Below are 23,280 nucleotides of genomic sequence, written 5' to 3'. Positions count from 1 at the left end.
CCCTAGTTATACTCTCCTGGTGAGAGAGATGGAGGAGGGAACAAGGGAGGCTCTGGAGGGAAGGAGGGAGGGAGAGAGGGAAGTCAAAGTGCCCAGGGTATGGGAGCCCTGCAGAGAGGAACACACAGGCCAAGCTGGTTTCACCTCTTTTCCCCTGCTGATGTCTGACCGGGAACTGAGTAACCTTGGAGGCAAGGAGGGAGGGAGGGAGGGAGGCAGCACATCAAGTGTCTGCTGAGTGCGCTCTGCTGAGCTGGGGATGAGGTATCACACTAGCAACCCAACTTCCTCCCCAGTGGCCTGTCAGTGGGAGGTGCCCTCCTTGGGGGCCTGGAAAACCGTGGGATCCGCAGCTTCCATGCAGTAGGTCTGGAGGAAGCTCAGAGCGCCTGCCTGGTAGGAACATGGAAGGCGCCTATTGCTCTCAGGTAACATGGCAACCTTCGGCAGACTCATGCCCATGAACGTAGGCAAAGTCCGAGACAGCCTGTGTGCACGGTCTGATACTGCTCCTTGTGGGTATTAACAGAAGCACTGTTAGTGACATTTCGGGGTGTCACTAGTGACCCCAGGCTGGGGATCTATGGATGCTCTCACCATTCTCCTTTTGCTGGAAGACCCCTGAGCACCCCTTCCATAGCAGTACTTGGGAAGCAGGTCCATGAGGAAGACCAGCATGGCCTGTGTGCTGACAAGGTGATCAGTGTGAAACTCGGATTCCTGGGCTTTCTTCATGAGACCTAGGCATCTGCCAGGTTAGTCTGACAAGGCTTAGGGCCTTCTGCAAGCTAGGCGAGCGTTCTGTTCCTAGCATGGAGTGCCAAGCCCATACTAATTACGAAAACTTATGAGTGTCTACGTGCGCACGCCATAGCATGTGCGTGGAGGTCAGAGGAGCACTCTGGAGTCGTTTCTCTGCTTTCACCCAGGTCACTAGACTTCCATGGCAAACATCTTTACCTACCAAGCCGTCTTGCCTTCTGCTTGCCTCTCCCGACAGCTCATATTTTTGATAAAGGGCACGTTGGCCATTGGGCCAGGGACCAGGCACTGAGAAGCACCATCAAGGCCCTCATCCGTGATTTGGGGAAGGGGCAGTCTTCTTAGAGGGTTTACCCGCTGCTGCGGTTGGGGAAACACAGCCTCTGTGTCAGTGGTGTGGGGCTACGTGGCTACCATGAGGTGTCAGGACCTCCGAGCCCTGGGCCCAGGGCCCTGGCCCCAACAAGACTTCTCGGAACCATTTTTTGATCCATGCCCAAGTAAGCTACTGCCACAGGCTGAACGGAAGAGCCGGGGCGGCTTGTGAGCCTGACTTAGATTCACGCTCCCACAGCACCTGCTGAGCAACACCCTGGGCGTCTTTCCTAGGTGGTACTTTCTTCTGTGCTTGAAGGCTTAAGACGTCCCTCCATCCTCTCAGCTCCTGCCCACTAGTCACACGGCATCATTAATATGCACCTAATTGTTCAGCTCTGCATCCCGTCCTTCACACTTGTGCACCACACAGCTTTCTGCTGCCTGTAACCCCCCTGGGGTTCTATGGCTCCTTCTGCCTCTGCAGGGCCAGCTCCTGTGTGTGCGCCTGGATTGCTTTGGGGACAGCGTGCAGGGCCGGTGCTGAGACACAGCTACAGGGAGGAACACGCTTACTGCTTTAGAGTTAAGAGCTTCTCCTCACTAAGGAATCGCTGCTGCTCCCAGGGCCACTGGGCTGGACGATTTTATGCCAACCGGACCCAAGCTAGAGTCATGCGAGGGAAGAGAGAGCCTCAAATGAAAAACTGCTTCCCTAAGATCAGGCTGTAGGCAGGCCTGGAGGGCATTTTCTTAATTAGCCATTGTGGGTGGGGCCATCCCTGGGCTGCTGTCCTGGGTTCTATAAGGAAGCTGGCTGAGCAAGCCATGGGAGCAAGCCAGTCAGCAGCGCCCCTCTATGGCCTCTGTATCAGCTCCTGCCTCCGGGTTCCTGCCCTGTGTGAGTTCCTACCTTGGCTTCCCTGGATGGACTGGATAAACCCTTTTCTCTCCAAGCTGCTGACAGTAGCAGTAGCCCTGACTAGGACGGCCAGGATGTGGGAGAGTTCTGCTTATAGCACTGCATTCTGTAACAGAGAGTGAGCACTGCTCAGAGGAACTGTCCCAAGCCAGCAGGGCTGGTGGGTGTCATGGCCTAATCTCTAGGGCAGAAGGAGCAAACCTGAAAAGAGTAATTTGGTGTAGGTTATCATCCTAGCTCGTAGGGTTTGGTAAGTCTAACAACTGCAGTCTTCTCCTCCCTACAACATAAAGATGGTGTGTGTGTGAGGGTTAGGGACCCACCCGAAGTCACCAATTAGGATATTCCCTTAGAAAAATAGAAGGTGGGTGTCATGGCTTTCAATACTAGCACTTGGTAAGTGCAGGCAAGAAGATCACAGGTTCAAGCTAACCTGGGCTACGTAGTAAACTGAAAGCCAGTGTGGACGACATAGGAATACGCCCTGCAGAACCAGGCTGCAGAGATGGCTCAGTGGTTAGGAACGTGTTTTGCTTTTGCAGAGGATCAGAGTTGGGCTCCTAACGCCCGCACTGGGTGGCTTACAACCCTGTGACTTCAGCTCCAGGGTGTCCAGCGTCTCCTTCTGCAATCCACAGCCACGTGCACTCACACGTACACATATTCCTTGCCCCCAACATATTATACACATAATTAAAACTAAAGTAAACAAACAAAAGAACCCACCCCAAACCTAAACCAGCCAACCAACCAGCCAGAGTAGGAAGTCATTTTTAGCCCTGTGCCCAGCCATGGGAGTTCTGGAAGCAGAGGGCACACAGAGCAGGGAGTGGCCTGGGCTGACTGGGAGGCTGCCCAGGGCTCTGCTCTGCCATGGGAAAGCTGGAAATATCACACATGTGCTTGTGCACAGGTACACGGCGGCAAGGGCAGCCTGGCGGCTGGGGGGAATACGGTACACCAAGTCTTTACTCCCTGACTTTGCTGCTCACAAAGGAAGAGGGCTCAAGTGTCCAGTGTGGGGTCTGTGATCAGTGCGCACAGAAATTGCCCAGAATAAGCACGGTGCAGAAGGCCCTCGGCAGGGGAACACGCCCCACGGAGACCTACTTGGAAAGCTCCCCAACCAAACTGGCGAGTGCGTGGGTGTGGGCATGGGGATATGCCATGGCTCCGGATGCTTTTCCAGCTCAGGGGTCCATGTGTAAGCCTGGGTGGGGATATCCCTGAGACTGCCCTTTGGTGGGCTCTTAATGGTGACCACCCAGACCTGGCATCTACCTGCTTCTCCAGATACCCAAACTGGGCTTTGAATCTCTGTACCTGTGTACCCAAATGTGTTTCTCTTTTACACAAGAGATTCGTCCTAGAGGTTCCACTTCCCAAAGCTCACAGGACATTTTAAATCGGAGACTACAGCACATCCTCTTGTGAGGTAAGGAACAGCTAACAGTTATTCCAGTCTCTTTTTACAAGTTTGCGTTTTCATGTAACGGGAGTGAGTTGGGGGCAAGGGACCGGGACGCCTGTCTTCACACTCTGATGCGTCCCTGAACTGGGAGAATGGGGAGAAGAAAGGGCCTGGTGGCTAGGTAAGGCAAGCTACTACCTCCCCAGGTGCCCCCGAATGAACTGGCTCATGTTGGGGACATGCTGTCTGCAAAGCTGTACTAGTTTCTAGACAAAGGAGCCAGATTTGGGGCACAGAAGACATCGAAACAGGGCCGGGATGAGCAGCGGGGGTGGGATGGAGTATGGGGCAGGTCTGAGTGGCCCCTTTTGCCCCGGGGGACCCCGACTCCGAACTCATGAGTGGCTGGGTAAGGAAGTACTTGAGACAGAGGACTCACTCGATGCCTCAGAATCCCACGTCCCACAGGTGGGTGGCCCCAGGATCATCCACTGTGCTCCAAACTGGTGCATCAGGTACTGGCCATAGCAGCAGGGCATGATGGGTGGGCTTAATGCAAGGATAGAACCCATGTCCCCGAGAATGCCATTAAAAATAAAAAACAACAGCTTTCTCACTGAGCAGGAGGAGGGTGCTCAGGTCCACACCCAAAGGGACGGGGGTGGGGTGGGGGGTGGCTGTTATAGTGTGGCTCAGTGGGGTGGCACCAGGGTGTCCTCAGGAAGGAGAGGGTGGTCTGGGGCAACACTGGACAATGGCCAAGCAGGAACAGAGAGGTCTGGAGGTCTGAGAGACCACAAGCGGCCTGGTAGGGTTCGTGAATCTCTTGAGAGGGGATAACAAAACAAGCCAGTGCTGGAAGCAAGTGATAGGTGTCTGAATGTCATTTAGAGAGGGGGTGGGGAGAGCATACTAGAAGAAAGAAAAAAAAAACCAAACCAAACAAAACCCACAAGAGGCGGTTCCTGTATTTGATGCAAAGCTAGCTCTGGGAGGAAAACCACAGGCCTGATTCCGTGTTATTGATTTCCTTGTGAAGGAAAGAGACAAGTTAATCCTTCCACATCCATCATTCCAACCTGAGCTTGGCCACTGCCAGACGATAGGATTCGCTTCATGTTAGCCCGAGAGCAGGGATCTGAACTTCCAGGATGCAGGGAAGAAATGCACCCTTCCTTCCCTGAGCCCCAACCCCTCTATGGAAGCAGAGGGTTCGGCACCAATGGGGAATACACTGAGTCTGGGGATGGGGGGAGGGGGGGGGGAGATGGGCATCCCTCACTGTGCCCATAAGAAGTCACTGGGATATCCTAAATCTGTAAGCACTGCCCTTCCACCTCAGGCACTGAGAACTGACAGCCCCCTTTCCATCCAGGGGCCACACTGCACACAATCGGGGGCAGCATCCGCCTGCCCGACTTTCTCCTGGACTTTTGCTCTGGAGCCATCACCACCACCACCATAGAAAATGGCTCGAGTAAGTGACAGCCTAGAGGTACAGCATCGTGACAAGGAGTGTGGCCAGGTCCTGTGGCATTGCTGCTGCTCCCAAGACTTACTTGTTCCTGGTTAATGTTCCTTTCTCACTGGTCCTGAAGGCCTCTAGGCCACCTCCTGCCCCAGAATGGGTGAGGATGAATATTCAAGTGATCCTGGCGGTGACCCACTTATTAGCAGATGCTAGACAGCCCCAGGGCACCATGGCCGCTGTAGAAAGTACAAAGCCAATTCTGGCTGGGGAAGGGAATGTCCTTGGGAAGAGACTCTCACTTCCAGCCCTCCTTGAGGTACTAGGAAAAGTCTGCTTTGCTCTGGCAGCCAGAGAGAAAGAACGCCTCAGAGTCCACAGGAGGGTCAGGCACTGCAGCCCAGGCCCCGAGACAGGTCCTGCTCTGGGGATAGCAAGCTGGTATTTCCCAAGCTGTGCAGAGGAGCCAGGGCTGCCCTGCAAACACAGCACTTGTCCCGAGCCTTAAGAGTGATACCTGGGGGGCTGGAGAGATGGCTCAGTGGTTAAGAGCACTGTCTGCTCTTCCAGAGGTCCTGAGTTCAAATCCCAGCAACCACATGGTGGCTCACAACCATCTGTAATGAGAGCTGATGTCTGCCCTCTTCTGGTGTGGTGGTGGTGAAGAGAGCAACATACATAAAATAAATGAATAAATGAATGAATAAATCTTAAAAAAAAAAAAAGAGTGATACCTGAGCACAGCCTACTTACTGAACCGGCTGTCTGCCTTGGTCTGGGGACCCTGCAGAAGCCATTCTCTGGGATGACAGCATGTCCTTGGTGGTGTGACTGGGAGGCCTAAACCAGAGACACAGAAGCCACTACTAACAGTGATCGGGAGCACACTGCCTGAGATGTGGTGGAGGCAGGAGGATGAGGAGTGTAAGATCAGATTCGGTTACACTGTGAGTTCAAGGACAGTTTATACTACAAGAGCCCCTAGCTACAAATCAAAACAATCCCTGAAAATCAACATTGAACAAGCCTGAGCAGAGCTGAGCTGAGCCCGAGCCGAGCCGAGCCGAGCCGAGCCGAGCCGAGCCGAGCCGAGCCGAAGCCTGAGCCTGAGCCTGAGCCGAGCTGAGCCTGAGCCGAGCCCGAGCCCGAGCCCGAGCCCGAGCCCGAGCCCGAGCCTGAGCCGAGCTGGGATACAGAAGAGCTTTCAGAGCTTGGGCTGTGGGGTTTCCACGCTCTCACTTGGAGGACACTTAGTCCTCATCTGTCTGTGCCCTCAACATTCTTGGAAGAAACATTTGGGTTGAAAAGAGGAACGAGGGGTTGGGGATTTAGCTCAGTGGTAGAGCGCTTGCTTAGCAAGCGCAAGGCCCTGGGTTCGGTCCCCAGCTCCGAAAAAAAAGAAAAAGAAAAAAAAAAAAAAAGAAAGAAAAGAGGAACGAACTACTGTTTTCAATGGGCAGTGTTATAATAGCTCAGGGACAGTCAGAAGACAGTGGGCGGGGCGAAGGACTGGGCGGGGCCATCGGGACTCAGGAGGAACCCCCTAAAGTAACCTAGCAGGGCGACTTGGCAAGTAGTGCTGCTCTGAGCTCCAACCTCTTCCTCTAGGAGGAGGAGGTATCTGGAGGGGGTCTGGGGAAGATGCCCCTCACCCACAGAGAGAGAGACGGGGTACCTGCTGCTTGTGAATGGGCTGTATCTCTTCCTAATCACCTGTGCCTCAAAGGAAGATCTCAGAACCCCTAAGGAGAACAAGCTGGGGTCACCTTGCCTGTCCCAATGAAGGTCCCCTGTTCAATACGGGCAGTTTGTGGCTGGGTCTCCAGCAGGCTAAGCTCCGCTTTGCCATCTGCGCTCTGGCACTGTTGGGCCGGAGCCTGTTGGTCTGCTCGTGACCCGGCAGATGCTGCCCACCTGTAAGCTGCAGACACTGACAGCTTTCCGCTCTCAGGGAGTCTCCACTGACCCTCGATGGTCTCTGGGAGAAGGGATAGAGCTGGACAGAGACCCAGGACAAGGGGTAGAACAGCTCAAACAAGGAGCTGCCAGCAAGTGCCACCACGGGCAGGGGGTAGGGCGCCCAGGGACGGAACATCAATGCGATCCCACAGGGTAGAGCACCCCAGGAAGGAACAGTCATACCCAACCCACTGCTTCGCTGGGACCCTGGCTCCTTGGCACTGTGACTGACATAGAACCAAAATGCCATGTTTTCCTTAGGTGTGTATGGTGTAAGCATGTGCGGGAGCACCCACCTGTATGTGAGCGTGTGAAAGCCAGTCATAATGTTCCCCTATCACCCTCCGCCTGATTTTTTGAGGCAGGGTCTCTTGATGGATTTGGAGTTCACTGCTTTTGATAGGCCACTGGCCATGGGCCCCTCGGATCCTTCGGCCCTCCCTTCTCTCCAGTCCTGGCCCTGCACTGGGGTTGGGTACGGGTGCTTCCGCAGGCCGCCTGACTCTTCCCCATTTCATCTCTCAGAGGAGCAGGGAAGATGGCTGAGGACACACAGACAACCGAAACAGACCCTGATAATGCTCTCGGGCACTACCAAGAATGCACAGGCCACTCCTGTGGCAGCATGCTGGGACACCTGAGAGCGCACGTGGAGCAGCGGGTGACGCAGGGGACTCTGAGCATCGCCAGCACCCTGTTCTAAGGTTGACACAGGGATGAAGGAGGAGAAACTGACTCATCAGCCGCACTGGGGATCACGGGACGAACCATGGACACCGGGAAGGGAGGGGGGATTTTCTGTCCACTAAGGGAAGGGGCTCGGGGAGGAAACTGGTAGCTGCAGTTGCAAAGCTTCCTTCTTGATGTGACCATGATGCTACTCACAGGCCGTCCTCAGAGGTAGATCTTAGCCTGCCTATTCTCATTCTCTGTGGGCTTCTCAGGGGCTTCCCTGAGCTGGTTTCCAGAAGGCTCTCTCTGCAAATTAAAGCCACAATATAAAAGCCTGTTTCATTATCCCGCAGAACAGAGTGTTCCGGAGTAGCAATGAAGACAGTTATTCCTAAGTCCCTTTAAAGATGCAGGCCTGGGACGGCGCCGTTTACCCAAGGTGATTTATGTGTGGGGTGGGAGGGTACGCTTTCAGCCTACTACTGCCAGCTTGCTGCCCTGCTAGTATTTAGGGTGGACCTCGACGAACAGCAAAATCAGACCAGCCAGTCGTGAGAGGCATGCTAGAGCCCCGGAAGGACAGAAGGCTTGAACGTGAATGACGAAGAGGCCAGGTTACAGGATGCTGGACCTACTTCTGAGACCCAAAGAAGCTACTTGCCAGGGTCTAGTTCCCCCTTAGCTGGGAGGGAAGGGTGTCCCGATTGTCTGCTAGGAGGCTTGAGCCTGGGGAAAGACGCGGGCATCTCTGCTATTTTTCTCCTGCTCCTCAGTAGAGTTGGGCACGGGGTGGGGTGCAGGCAGACAGACAGACACACTCCCTGGCGCTTGGTGTCAGGATGCTGCCCAGCTTTACTGGAAATGGAGCCGCATGCAAAGCTGCAAGGCAACGTCCAAGATGACTCCTGAACCAGCAGCCCTCTGAGCTGGGAAGAAGTGTGCAGGTGAAGTGAAGGTTCTGGGCAGGCTGGGGCTCCAGCTCTGATCGTGCCTACTACCCAGAAAGTGTGCTCCTGGGGGCCACTAATCTTCCCCTTCCTACTCTGAAGGCTTGGCCCCTCGGCCTGGAGTGCTAGCGGCACCAGGACAATTAGCTCCTGAGTTATAAGCATGACGTCTGGGAGATGACGGCAGTAATTAATGCCTGTCTGCTTCCCCGAAGGGTTCCCTCTGTTCGTCAGAGCTGTTGGGACTCGGGGAGGGAGGCTTCCATCATGTGGAAGGTTTAGAGAAAAGACTGAAGGGACAATTTACCACAGCAATAACAGTGCTTCTGAGTGATTCGCCAAGCAAACGGCAGCAACCAACACCCCTGGTGCTCAGTGTGGACAGTGCTGTGGGCTGGGGAGGATACCAGGCCGAGTGTGAGGACTGTGGTGGCCTCCCCTGGCGAGGACCCACCAGAGCCCCGCTCCTGTCATTCCTCCCCGGAGCACCCAGAAACCTTCCCCAGTCTCCCACTCACACCCGGGCGGGAACGGACTCGGAAGGCCTTATTGAGTACTTTGTTCGTAATCACGGAATACTGAAATGCTAAGAGGCAAAGCCTTGGCTGGACCCCTGCTTGGCCCCTGGCTGCCTGGTGGGTTCGTGTGCCTACTCCCAGGGCTGTGGAGGATTTTGCTATCAAATACCTGCCTGACTTTTTGATGGCAGGGTCAGGGATGAAATTCTATGAGCATGCCAGAGGGGATCCTGGCCAGAGGGGAAGCAGACCATGGAGTGACAGCTATAGAAACACAGGCAAGACATCTCCTGAGCCCAAGCTTCAAGGTTCCTTCAGGAGCCTACTTGGCCAGAAAGATAAAACCCATTCAGTAGTCCTTGGAATTAATGCATCCAGACCTCAGCAACACCGCTGACCGAGTCCATGGAACCTCGAGGCAGGATGGGGACGACCCAAGTTGAGGGGCCACCGGCAAGAAGATCCTACTCTCCCCTCGCCCCATCACATCAGTACAGCAGCCAGGACCGAGCGGCTCCCAGCATGGCTTCCCAGTCTGAGAAGAACCAAGTGGGGGCAGACAGTACTAAGAGAAGGATTCGGAAGCTGGAGGGGGAGGTGTTTCTGAGCCTGCCTGAGGCCGGCAGAGACAAATGGCCTCTGCTGCTGCATCCTCCTATTATCTGAGTCCTGTCTAGTGTATTAGTCAGCTCCACCCCCACCATACCACAGCACGAAGCAATCAAGAGTAAGGCAGGCGATTCGTCTTCTGCCCTCCTCCACGGGAAGACAGGAGAGGGCTGGGCTGGGCCCGACCTGCCTGAGGAGGCTGTCTGTGCTAAGGGTCAACTGTAAGGTGGCCAGACTTGTGGATCCTGTAGCGAAACCTAAGTCTTTGGAACGCACGACCTTTGCAGGATACCCCTCAAAACACGACACAAGCTCTCGACATCCTGCTAGCCTCAAGCTGGGGGCCCATTCCATGCTGCACGCACGTGACTCGGGAGCCAAGACCTCACTCCTGAGCCAGAGAGTGGCGGAGTGCAGGACTCTTCTCTGGACAAAGGGCTGAGCCAGGAAAGAAAGGTGTTTGAATGTCCACCGCGCCCCTCACGCTGGTCTCGTGTGCCCCGGCCCAGAACAGGACACTCACCAGATAAATCCGGTAGACATCCACCCGGCGCAGGGGCCCCCAGCACAGGTCAGTGTCGTTGTATTTGGCGTCTGTATCCACGCCGCAGGAGTCATTTCCAGAGACACTGCTGAAGAGAGTGATGGCAAACTGGGGCTCATCGTGGGCAGGGAGAGACTGTGGGGCTGCAGCTCCCACTCCCCACAAACCACCCCTCAGGACAAGTCCCACTTGGTCATGTGGTACAATGGCTCACAGGTCTGGGGATACAGAATATGCCTTGGGAGGACAGAGGGCACAGCTGGCCCTGTGGCGAAGAAGGGTCTTGGGTGTGGCGTTCCTTAGGCTGTGGGTCTGTTTAGGGCTGTGCTTGACTCTCTGCCCTGCTGGTGGAGTGGGCCTGTGGGTCTGCGACCAGCGTGGGGACGGCAGACGAGGGGATACTCACCAGGTCACCTGCATGAGGGACACGGGCACAGCTGCCGCGTAGATGGCGAGGTCTCCGTACAGGTAAGTAATGATGCAGAAATAGAACAGGTTGACTCCCACTGAAAGCGACAAAGTCATAGGTCAGGGAGCCAGAGGCAGACACGTTTGTGTTCTCTTTTGATCCCTGAGTCTCTCTTTACTGCTTCCTGCTGTTCTCGGTTCTTCAGGCCATTTGCCTTCTACAAAAAGTGGGGTGTGTGTGACCCCAAACTCCTGTTTCTTGTTCTAGCTGGCTAAACTGTGAGGCTGGCAGAAGATGCATCAGCTTGGGACTAGCGCCTGAGAGGTTTGTCGAACCTGAAGATCAGAGAGAGGAGTCAGATCTACGCCAGCAGGCCCAGAAAGGTGGCTCAGTGGGTGGAGGCATCTGCCGCTGGGCCTGATGGTCTGAGTTTAGTCCCTGAAGTCTATGTGACAGGAGAGAACCTTCAGCAGGTCGTCCTGTGCCCCACCCCCAGCCTTGACACACATGTCCCCTCCCAAACAAAATAAATAAATAGAATAATAAATAAATAAATGGATCTGGATACAAAGATCCATGCCCTGCCCTGGAGGAGCTTAGGCACAGGTAGCTGGGGCCAACACCTAAGGGCCACGGTCCCAGACAATCAGGCCCAAACTTGCACTTAGACTAAGAGCTTGAGTGCCCGATGTCAAGCTGCTGGTTTCTCTGAGAACAGGCAGAAAAAGGAAGTGACAGTTCCCTTCTAATCCTGGTGGCTCAGAGCAGTCTACAGGTCCCCAGGGGAAAGCCCAGGACATGTTAGTCCTGGGCTATGTGAGGTCAGCTCTGCTCCTCGGAATCCTGAGAAAAGGGGCCAGGAAAAGAGAATTTAAAAGCGAACCCAGGAGGGCACAGCAGGTGCTTTTAAAATGACAGGTGTCATACCCTTTCCTGACACATCGGAATCGACCTTGATGTGGCTCGAAGCTCCTGGGGCTGTCTGTCATTCATGACCCCAGGCTCTAGGTACAGCCCGCCTTTCCTCTCTGGTGCCAACACTCTCAGTGGGAAGGCCTCACTGCCTCCCGTCGCTTTCCGCCACCCACCAGTAGCTACAGTGCTGGCTGTTTATGAACTCCTGTCAGCCCTCCTTGATCAATAAAATTTCATTACTAGACACAAAGTAGGAGGATCAGTGAACTTCCCAAGAGGATGCTAATGTCTGGGCCTGGCATTTCTAATGGCAAGAGATGAGTGTGGAGCCCAGGGGAGCCTTTTGTGGAGGGTGCAGCTCTGTCACAGGTGACGGAACAACCTGGCGGTCTGAGTTATTGAACAGAGCAGAGCAGAGCAGAGCAGGGGCGGGCTCTGGAGCTAGAGGCCAAAAACACTGTCTCACCTCCCTACATGCTCAAGACGGGCTGCCACGACATAGGGTTACCAGCCCGATGTCCCCAGTGCCAAGCCTGAGAAGTCCTGCAGGAGCTACCGGGGGCCTCTTCCACGGCTGGGGCTGACCGCACACGAATGCGCTAATTTTTATGAGATGTGGGCAGACAAGACAGTGTAAGCTACTAATGTAAAGAAATCAGGGGAGGAGTCTGGGGACCCGAGTTTGGCTCTCCAGCACCCCATAAAAAAGTCAGACATGCTCCTGTAATCTTAGCTTTGGGGACGAGTCTAGTTGGTCAGCCTCACCGAATTGGTGGACCCCATCTTCAGTGCAAGACCGTCTCTCAAAATGTACAGGGGGAAGAGTAGGAAGATGCCTGACGTCAGCCTCTGGCTTCCACACACATGTATGTGTGTCATGTGTACACACAGACATGCACACAAAGAAGGAGGGAGATCAGGAAGGGCTACAGAACACATCAACAAGCGAGATGGTTTAGAATGTGTGTGTTCTCCCATTGACGCACTGTTGGTTTTTTCAACCTTGAATTTGGAGAACTCTGAGTGGCTCTCGGAGGGGATGCTTATATGCTTCTCCCCCCCCCCTTGGTGGGGGGGTCAGTGATGGAAGGGGACAAAGGAAAGGCACAAATGTGGCCTCAACACAGTCACACTGACTTTGAAGAATCATGCAGACCTTTAAGAGGCTGGCCCAGAGAGGAGAATGGAGCCAGCTTTGGCCAGCCTGTGCCCATAATTACCTTTCCTGGACCAATGACTGATCTGCACCTTGGATGACAAACTGAGTGCTTGGTGTTTAGTTCCAAGTCAAGTAGATTCCCATTTCTGCAATCCTCCCCTAACTCCAGAGCCACACTCAAGACCAGAACTGACAGAGATGCCCCGATCGGCAAATGGAGAGGCTTTGGCATAAAATTCTAAGACAGCTTAGAAAGAAGGGCACTAAATATTAAGTGCTTAAAACAGCCCAGTTTCCAAAAAATAAGATTTACCACAGAGACAGAAAAGGCTGTCACTGGTAGATACTGGAGTCAGGTGGACACCTGCAGGTTGTAGCAAATGCCAGCCAGGAACAAGCAGAGCCCGGAAGGCGCATGCTGCCTCAGCTCTCCAGGGCTTGATCATCGCTGGGCAACATCGATGTGGGACTCTAGCTCCCTCTGCTGGCCGAGAGGGGACAGGTGTGCGAGGCGGATTCTATGGCTGTGTGCCGCTGGCTCCTTTAGCTGGAAGGCAAGGTGACCTAGGACTTCTGACCTAGTTGGATGGATAAGCCTTGGTCTTCAGGTCAGTGTGCAGCAAGGAACCCCAGGAAGACAAAGGAAAGCTAGTCCAACAAGATGGCTGCTCTGCTCCCACCTAGCTGCCCTGCCCTTCAACACGGAACTCGGGACAAAGGCCAGGAGTTTCAGCAAGGGTCGAGTGTGCCCGCTCCACACACCATCCCAGGGTGACTGTTACCTTTATTGAAGAACATGGAAGCCATCTGTCCCATTTCCACCCGCTCTGTGATTTCAAACAGGCTGGCTGATGAGCGTCTCTCTGTGGGGCCGGAACAGACAGGGAAGAGGTTGTTCACCAGGAGAGCCCTGAGGGGGGCTGCTGGAACTCTGGGAATTCTCTAGAACTATATCATGGAGCCTCTTCAACCCTTGAAACTTTTTCTCCCCTCTCGGCTCGGGTCCTCACGCTTGCCAGTTAGAGCAGTCTTTGCTGAGATACACTTCCCCGGCAGTTTTAGTTTTCCTTCTAACTCTTGCTTCAAGCATTTGAAGTCCTTTTGATTTATTTGGTTATTTTTATGTCAGGGAATGGGGATGAGGTCTGAGCTCAGGGCACACTGGGGGAGTGTATCACCAGCAAGCTGCACCCCCAGCCCCAGTCTAAAGAGAATTCACACATGCTCCTAATTCCAGCCAGCACGGGATGAGACAGGGAGCTAACTTTGGCCGAGATGGGGAGGTAAGGGTGTGTGTGTGTCTTGGGTGGGGTTGGGAGTGTCGGAGATGAAGCCAGAGAAGCACGTGGACATAGGCAGACCCCGATTATTTCAGTGACCACAGAAGGGCAGGAACTGAGGCACAGAGCTTAGGTAATGTGCCAGTCTATACATAGGAGGCAGAGGTGGAGGGGCAGAGACTAGGCCTGCGCTCAGGATCCCTACTCCCCAGCCTTCTAAACTGACACTTCAGAGGCCGTCTGCCCAAGACTTACGCACAGACAGGATGGGGCGTTTCTCTGCCCTCTCGTAGTTGTCTTGGCTGAGGAGGTCACTGTCTGAGGCTGTGGAGGAGTCTTCGTCATCCTCTTCCTGGGAAACAGCAGGATGGACGAGGAGGAAAAGAGAGGAGAGAGCTGAGCGTATAACGTTAAGAAACCCCAGCTGACACTGGCCCTTCCTTGCTCATTCCTTCCAGAAGGTGTCCCTTGGAGGCTCTGTGTGTCCTGTCACATCAGAAGATGGAGACAGGAGTGTCCCTGGGACAAAGGTTCAGAATGAACGAGTGAGCTCTGGGTGGTTGTGTCAGGGACCAAGGCTGCAATGCTAAGATGGCGGCCACTGTGTGTATCCCTTGAGCTGTATGTGGCTACTTTCGAAGCAGCTAAACCGTGGGCTGGGGCTGCTGGAGAGGCCTGCAGAGGCTGCCTGGGTGCAGGACTAAACAGAGGCACCGCCTTGAGGGTGAGGGCGATGCACTCACCTTGTGGATCTCCATCCTCTTCCAGCGGAGCTGGGCGTTGGCTGCGGCCATGGCCTCCATCGCAAAGGTGGTCGTCACAAAGCTGAGGGGAAGTCACATGTTAATGGCATGACGGGCAGCAGGAAGAGCAATCTGACCCAACCAACAAATTCCCAACTGCAGCATTCTCTCCTCTGAGAGTAATTCTCCACAGAAATTCTGAGATGGTGCTCCCTGGCCAAAGTCCATGGTTTGGGGCCAGCGGGGTGGCTCAGTGGGTGTTTGCTGCCATGCCTGATGATCTGAATTGATCACTGGGACCCATCCCTACAGGAGTGTGTGTGTGTGTGTGTGTGTGTGTGTGTGTGTGTGTGTGTGTAAAAGAGAAATTAAAGTGTCACTGTGCACACCAAATGACTGTCTTGCCTCAAAGTCACTACCAACCTTAGCCTCCCACACAGGAGAGGGTTCTGAAACCAGCAGATGGGAGCGTGTGCTGACTGGTTTTATGTGAACTTGACACAGGTTAGAGTTAACTGGAAAGAGGGAACCTCAGTTGAGAAAAGGCCCTCAGAAAGATCCAGCTGTAAGGCATTTTCTTAATCAGTGTTTGATGTGGGAGGCTCCTGCCCATTGTAGGTGGTGCCATCCCTGGGCTGGTGGTCCTGGGTTCTTTAGAAATCAGGGTGAACAAGCCATAGGGAGCAAGCCGGAGAGCAGCTCCCTCCATGGCCTCTGCATCAGCTCCTGCCTCCAGGTTCCTGCCCTGTGTGAGTTCCTGCCCTGACTTCCTACAGTGATGAGCAGTGGAGGTGTAAGCTGAATAAACCCCTTTATCACAGCAGTAGTGACCCCTACTAAGACAGTGGGTGACCCCTCAAGCTGGGGTGGGGGTAGGTCGCACTCAGGTAGGTGAGGCAGTCCTGCTGCCCAGAAAGGGCCTGCTGGGGCAGACGCTAAATGGTGCTCTGAGGTGGCGGGCTGATTCACAAAAGGGGCCTCTTACAGCTTCTGGGAGGAGAGCGGGCAACTTTCACTTCTCACCAGAATGCAGAGCAGTGGCCAACGTTCAATGACACACACTGTGTGAGGACCACGGGACGGTGGCTGAAAGTGCATCTCGGCTCTGGAAGCCTTTGGCACCAGTGTCATTTCCTAAGTAATTTGGCTCAATTTTAAGATAAGCTTGTATCCTTGTTTCCCTCAAGGGGGACTGGGAAAAGGTACCAGACGCTTACCCACAGCCTACAGGGCGGCTTCCATTCACAGTAGACACAGGGTGCTGCCTTTGGCTGCTGCAACCCTGGGCATAAATCTAACACTTTTCTCCAGATTTCCTGAGGACTGCGCAACTCTGTCCCCACGCCCTCCGGTACAGCCAGCAGTAAATGCTAAAGCCTCCAATCAGGTGGGAAGAGACCTGCTGGGCTGCTCACAGTTGAACCCACATCCCTCCACCAGTGGGTCAGGGACTGGAGGCATGAAAGCCTGGGGAAGCCCAGACAGGTTTCTCATTATCTTGCTTAACTGGTCCTTCTAAGGACTCTGCCTTTCCACGCCGTATTAGGAGCGAAACTGAAATCAATCTTAATTAAGACGTAAGAAAGCTTCTGTCAGTTGTGCAGAGTCAACCCATTGATCAAACCAAGCAAACGGGCTTAGTGGAGAGGGGCGTAGCAGCCCCTACCTGGGGGTCTCCAGTAATCACTCCCCATTCAGACGGCTGCCTGTACTGAGCCTTTAAAGGGGACACAGTGACTTGGACCAGAACTCTGAGGGCTGTTGGTTACCAGAGCATGAGGTATGTAACAAGCCAACAGTACTCAGAGGTTCACCCCCAAGGTTCCCCAAAATGAGTGCACAAGGAAACCTCAAAGTTTGGGTGTGACCCCCTCCCATGAGCCTCTTCTGGGCCTGTTTTCTTCAGCTTTTATCGCCGCTTCCTTTTTTCTAGGGTGCTCTTTTCCTCAAGCCTCTGATGTGGTACAGCTCCTCGCTCCCCTACACCCCAGGTTTTGGCCCCCACGTCCCAGGTCCCCATGCTCCACGCCCCGGGCCCTACTTTAACCTGCAGTGTCCCCACCTCCCCAGCCCCTCTGCAGCTTTTTCTCTAATCACCTTGTAATTTGCTCTCCAGTAAGCTCTGCCTTCCTCACTCTGTCCACACCCAAGATGTGGTCAGGTCCACAGGGGCAGAGAGATCTTCGTCGTTTTCTGTGGGAAGTCCCTAATGGGGAGGATGGTGTAGGAGAAGTGCTGTCTCCCAGGGGAGATACTCCTTGGAGGAGGTGGGGGTGGAGGTCATCTACTCTGCAGCCGAGGATGACCTCTTCCACTCCTGTTTGTCCTGCAGCTGCGCCGGCACTGGTTTTACAGGTGTGCACCACCCCACCTGGCTTCCTTCTGTTTTAATTTATTTTATTTTTTATAATGTTTCTTTGCCTGCATGTATGTATTATGTATGTATGTATGTATGTTTGTATGTATGTATGTATGTGCACCATAAAATCTGGGCACTGCCCATAGAGGGCATCGGATCCCCTGAACTGGAGTTATAGATGGTTGTGAGCCACCATGTGGGTGCTGGGAGCTAAACCCAGGTCCCTGGCAAGAGCAGCAAGTGCTCTGAGCTGCCGAGCCGTCTCTGCAGCCGGACTTCCCACCTCTTTTACATGGGTTCCTACCTGGTGGAGGGGGCTGGACTTGCCTTGTTCTAATTACAGCTTGGACCACTGTGATGGACTGCTGACCCCTCCAACATCTGGTCGACAAAGTTAGTATTCGTGAAGGCCTGGGCGAGTGGGGGTGGACACAGGGCAGGTCCCTAAAAAACTGACTGTCCCATATATGTGTATATGTATGTGTGTGCGTGTGCATATATCCATGCATGTGTGCATACATATGTATGTGTGGGTACATCTGTGAATGTGTGTGCCTGTAGTAAATGATTTTAAGCAAATCTAAATTGCAAACTCGATCACTAGCCGGCCTTTTCAGTGGCTGAGTGCTGACTTCTCAGAGGGCAAAGACTGGTGGTTATAAGAGATAGAACTCAGAGCAGGGAGTCTGAAAGTCTGTCAGGACTAGCATTGCCTCGTGAGACCCCCCTCAAGGGCTTGTCTGGTGTCCTGGCTTAACTGCTTAGGGCTACTCCACTGCTCTGATAGCAAAAGGCCCTGGTGACCTTTGGATCCTTGCTCTGGGCCACCTAGCTTAGGAGCCACTCACCTACATATATGGAAACAGCAATCTTCCTACCCCCTCAAGAGCTCTCCTGTTAATTAAGAGACTCCCTGGGTGGACTTCCTCCAGTTCTGTCCCTAGTCCCCAGGTGGCAGCCCATGTGCCCCATCCCGCCCCCCCTGCCCCCACAGCTCTTACCTCATGAAGCCTACGAATACCAGCAGGATGAGGCTGACCAGCCACCCGGCAGTGGCAAAGGCCTTGGGCATGGTGAGCGCGCCTGTGCCCACAATGAGGTTAAACATGTACACCAGCCCGACCTGGAACCAACAGGAGCAATGTTCAGCCAGGGGATTAATTAACCCAAGGACGGCTCTGGATGACATCAGCACTGTGAAGGCCTTTCCTAGTCTTCACCAGGGAGACAGGGAGGGATGGCACCTGAGTCCTAAAGAGTCTCCGTCTGTAGCCAGGTGTCAGGAAGCCACACATTTGCAACGGACACCCAGAGGATGACAGCCCCTCGGTCTCCAGTCTTATCAATTTCGGTCTGTTCCTGCACTCCACTCAACCTGGCTGGGGCTTCCTGAAGACAGAGTGCCACAGGCAGGACACCGGCATGAGGCTGAACAAGCCTACTGACCTCTAGAGAACCTCTCAGAGGTGGCTGATCCCTTGATTCGCTCTACTTCTGTACCAGCTCTTGCTGCTGTCCTCTGAGCAGTGGCATCCACATAACGGACTATAGCCTTCACCCCACACCAACTTCAGGATTGGGCTTTTTTGTTTTGTTTGTGACAACAAAGCCTTATTATGTAGTCCTGGTATTAAGTGGCCCAGGCCGGCCTTAAACCCACGGCAATCTTTCTGTCTTAGGACTATAGTCATGCGTTACCACAGTTGACTATCAAGTTCAGGATTTAAAACAACAGCAAAACTTACAGGGCCAGAGAGATGGCTCAGTGGGTAAAGGTGCTTGCTGCCAAACTTGACATTCCAAGTTCAAGTCCATGGATCCACTGGCTCCTGCAAGTTGTCCTCTTACCGCCACCCATGAGTTCATGCATGTACACACTTAACATGCCTTATAAATAAGAATATAAAAACCTGACACAGCGACCATGCTACACAATTAAAGTCAAAGGGCCCTCACCACACCCTGCTCAGCTTATCTCGAGCTCGACAGAGGCCTCAGGCCTTCTGAATTCTAAGTCAGGCTTTTTACAAGTGACTGTGTCCTCAGCATTCGTGCCTTGGCTGGGGTCAATTTCATCACCGGCACTTTGAAGCCAGTGTGTACCTGGCTAAAATAAGTTAGCTAGCTCTGCTCAGCTCACTCCCTCACTCAACCAGCGCTGAGCCCCTGGCCTGGCCTGTGGCTGAGGAGTCCATGGTACTCCTGAGGAGTCCGAGGTACTTGCCAGACACATCCTTCACCTGAGAATTAAATGGTACTCTACAGACACACCCTTCAACCAATAAAGCTGTTGACTACAGAGGGGAGAGACAATGAGAACAGAGACATCGGTTATGGTGGGAGAGGAGAAAGAAGAGAACAACTGTGGCTTGGTTGCAAGAGATAATGTAGAGTGCTTTAAGCAATTTAAGCCATTTTTTGCAGTCCCAGCATGTGGGAGTCTAAGGAGAGGGGAATATGGAACTGGCCAACGTAGGATTCACAATAAGATACTGTTAAAAAAAAAAAAAAAAAAAAAACGGGGTTGGGGATTTGGCTCAGAGGTAGAGCGCTTGCCTAGGAAGCGCAAGGCCCTGGGTTCGGTCCCCAGCTCCGAAAAAAAAGAACCAAAAAAATAAAAAAAATAAAAAAAAAAGAGGAAGAGGAAGAGGAAAAGGGAAGGAAGAGGAGGAAGAGAAGGAGGAAGAAGGAAGAGGAGCAGCGCGTGCTTTTGAGATAGCTCAGGAGTTAAAAGTGCTCGGGGGGGAAAAGCCTGACCCTCTCCGGTTGATCCCCTGAGCCTGTATAACGGAGGAGAGAACCAACTCCCCAGAGCTGTCTTCTGACCTCCGAAGATGGGCTGTATGGTGGGCACATCTCCTGCTCTGTGTGACTCCCCCTTCATACGGGAATAAGGTCAAGGAGCGGGACTTCCAGGTACAAAGGCTTACGGTGGGAGAAGTGGGGGGGGGGGGACACGAGGCCTTGAATGTGGGCTTCAAAGGGACACTGAGACAGACGGTTGGGGATAAGGACTTTATGAAGAGTTATTAATGCCATGGCCAGACAAACCAATAAACAGCATGGCTCTGAAGAAGAGAGGCAGGTCTCCATAGCATGGGAGGCTCTGTCTTACAGCTTTCTGAGACGGTTGGGATAAGGACTTTATGAAGAGTTATTAATGCCATGGCCAGACAAACCAATAAACAGCATGGCTCTGAAGAAGAGAGTCCGGTCTCCATAGCATGGGAGGCTCTGTCTTACAGCTTTTAGGATGAAGACCATTACACAGTGTAGTCTGCAGCCCTGCTCTCTGCCTGCGATGCTGCAAGGGAAGGGAAATGCGTGGCCACCCTCCTGTCCTCGGCTGAGAGACCCTGGCACCCGGAAGTCTATTAGCTAGGGGTCCACAGTGTCCGGATCCGTGTGAGACCGTGTGTGACGTGGATTCTGACGTCACATTCTTACAGGGGTGCATAGGGCGTCCTGGGAGCCTTACAGTGGCTGTGGTTGGTGAACCAAGCCACAGAGGACACAGGCCCTTGTGGAAATGATGGGGGTGCTATGGTTTGGGGGGTTTGGAGCAGGGGTGACAGGCCAAGACGGTGCAGAGTTCCTCCACCTTGTAGTCTTGCTGAGCCTGCTTCTGGTTTAACAAGAATCTGATCTCCTTGATAGAGAATTCCAGGGGAAACCATGTAATGCTATTCTAGGAACCAAAGGTCAGGATGGCCTAAGCTATCTCAGCCTGTTTGTGCGGAACCTCCTCCAGATAACCTCTTATCTTAGCGTCCTAGTGTCTGCTAAAACTGCCTGCTTCAAACTGCTTACTCTGCGAAGCCCCCGGCCCTCCTCAGCTGATGAGCAATGTGTCTGGACAAGGTCTCTGCCCTTTAAAATCCCATGATCTGCACACGTGGGGCCATACCTAGGTCCCTGTCCGGTTTATGTTGTCACCCCCATCAATACTTGGGTGTGGTCCCAGTCAGCTGGCATAAAGACTTTCAATTGGCTCTATGCTGTGTCTGAGTGGCCATCTCTGGTGGGCTCCCCGTAGGCACTGAGAACAGACCCCGGCTGACCCCCTGACATCATCTAGATTCTGAGCAGCCTTGCTCTCTACCTAACATTTTTAAGAGAAACACTAAGCAGTGGTAGGAACTTTAATGAAAACGGCCTTCTGAGAGGCTTCTCATGGTGGAAGCAAGGCAAAGGGCTTTAAGAACGTGACATGGGGCTGGAGAGATGGCTCAGTGGTTAAGAGCACAGGCTGCTGTTACAGAGGTCCTGAGTTCAATTCCCAGTACCCACATGGCGGCTCACAACTGTTTATAACTCCAGTTCCAGGGGATCTGACACACTCTCACAGACATACATGCAGGTAAAATTTTTTGAGAAGTATAAGAAACACTTGTAGAAGGGGCATAGCACTCAGGAGGCAGACAGGCAGACCTGAGTTCAGGGCCAGCCTGGTCTACAGAGTGAGTCCTAGGACAGCCAGGGCTACACGAGAAATCCTGTCCAGAAAACGAACATTTGTAGGGTGGAGGAGATGGCTCTTTGGTTAAGAGCACCGGCTGTTCGTCCAGAGGGCCTGGGTTCCTTTCCCTACAGCATATGATGGCTCACAACCATCTGTAGATTTAGTTCCAAGGGATCTGACAACTTCTTCTGGCTTCTGTGGGAACTGCAATCATATTGTGCACTTGTATACGTTCAGGGAAAACACCTAACAATTTCTGATTAAAAATAAAAGTAAACTAGGAAACAGACTTCTAGACTTGTTTGTCTTTCTCTGTTGCTATTTTTAGGTCTGGGGTAAACACTGTGTGTCCACTGGGGAGCTCAGCAGTGCAAGGCAGGGTTCCTTTGCCACCTGTGGGCCTCAGCAATCTGGGCGCACACTAAATCCTCTGTGCTTTCAGGAAAGGTGCCCAGTGAGCATTGGTCATGAGGAGCAGGCAAAAGGAAGCCACTCTCAACTCAGCCTCGGCATAGGTCAAGAGGAGCTGTGGAGGGGAAAAGGTCGTCACATGACCGTGGGGGAGGAGGCGGCCTCCTTGGAAGGGTGGCAGAAAGTGGAGGAATGAGGCCCTGTTGTATTCTCTGAAGACCAACCTACACATGCAGGCTTGCCTGGCTCCCCTGTGTGCTGAACCAGGGAAGGCATAGCCCCGCAGCGCCACCCTAGAGAGCTTAGTACAGCGTAGTGTCTGCCTGCATCCCTGCACCAGAAAGTACCCAGCACAGCCAAGCACCATCTCTCAGAAGCGTCCCCTGAGGGCAGTCAAAGGCATCAGGAGGCAGCAATGGTATCTGAGCACCAAGGAGGATTTAAGACTGCAGGGCCGTGGAGGTGGCTGAGTCAATAAAGTGCTTGTCATGCAGACCCAAGGTTTGACTTTACTCCTGAGCGCCCACGTAAGAAGGTGGGGTGTGGTGGTCCATTACTTTAATCCCAGCACTCAGGAGGAAGAGGCAAGTGGGTCTCTGTGAATTCGAGGCCAGCCTGGTCTAAATAGTGAGTTCAAGGCTAGCCACTGTCTCACAATAACAAACACTCGGGGCTGGGGATTTAGCTCAGTGGTAGAGCGCTTACCTAGGAAGCGCAAGGCCCAGGGTTTGGTCCCCAGCTCGGGGGGGGGGGGGGACCAACAACAAACACTCAAAGAAGCCTGGGGATGGGAGCAAGCACTTGTTATCCCAATACTAGGGAGGCAGATGCAGGGGGATCCACTGGAGGTGGATGCAGGGGGACCCCCTCGGGAAACAGATGCAGGGGACCCTTAGAGCTTGCTGTCTAGCTGGCCTACCTGATCTGGCAAATTACAGGTTAAGTCTGGGCCATAGCACCCAGGTCAGGCTCATGAGCACCTATAATTCAGTTCGGGGATCTGCAAGGGATCTAACACCCTCTTCTTGCCTACACGCAAGAACAGACACACATAACAGTTTAAAAAAAAGAAATTTAAAAAGACAGGGAAGAAGGGAGAGAGAAGAAGGGAGAGGAAGAGGAAGAGGGGGCGAGAGAAAAAGAGGGAGAGGGAGAGGGGGAGGGGGAGGGGGAGAGGGAGAGGGAGAGGGAGAGAGGCAGTATGCTCTGGAGAGATGGCTCAGTGGTTAAGAGCATGTGCTGTTCTTGCAGAGGACCTGGGTTCAGTTCCCAGCACTCACATGACAGCTCACAACTGTCTTTAACTCTAGTTCTGGGGGAATCTGATGTCCTCTTCTGGTCTCTGTGGGCACCAGGCACATGGTACACACACACACCCCAGACTTATTCTTCTAGGATGGTAGATTAAGAAACCC

The 23,280-nt window shown here is 53.4% G+C and overlaps 1 protein-coding gene across 7 annotated transcripts in view; it reads right to left on the bottom strand.

The window, feature by feature from the left end:
- The window catches only part of Slc38a12 (solute carrier family 38 member 12), a 58,706-nt gene that overhangs the window by 31,978 nt on the left and 3,448 nt on the right, over nt 1–23,280 (bottom strand). For 4 of the 7 annotated variants that reach the window (NM_001191655.1, XM_087572520.1, XM_087572522.1 and 1 more), the window contains 6 exon segments: nt 10,107–10,215; nt 10,534–10,633; nt 13,393–13,473; nt 14,146–14,242; nt 14,634–14,715; nt 17,994–18,115. In NM_001191655.1, coding sequence (NP_001178584.1) covers nt 10,107–10,215; nt 10,534–10,633; nt 13,393–13,473; nt 14,146–14,242; nt 14,634–14,715; nt 17,994–18,115 — 591 coding nt within the window. 7 annotated transcript variants of the gene reach the window in all.

This window comes from Rattus norvegicus, chromosome 10, assembly GCF_021556685.1.
Source record: "Rattus norvegicus strain SHRSP/BbbUtx chromosome 10, alternate assembly SHRSP_T2T, whole genome shotgun sequence".
Lineage (NCBI taxonomy): Eukaryota > Metazoa > Chordata > Mammalia > Rodentia > Muridae > Rattus > Rattus norvegicus.
The sequence above is the reverse complement of the archived record's forward strand: the minus strand, read 5'-3'. Positions and strand labels throughout refer to the sequence as shown.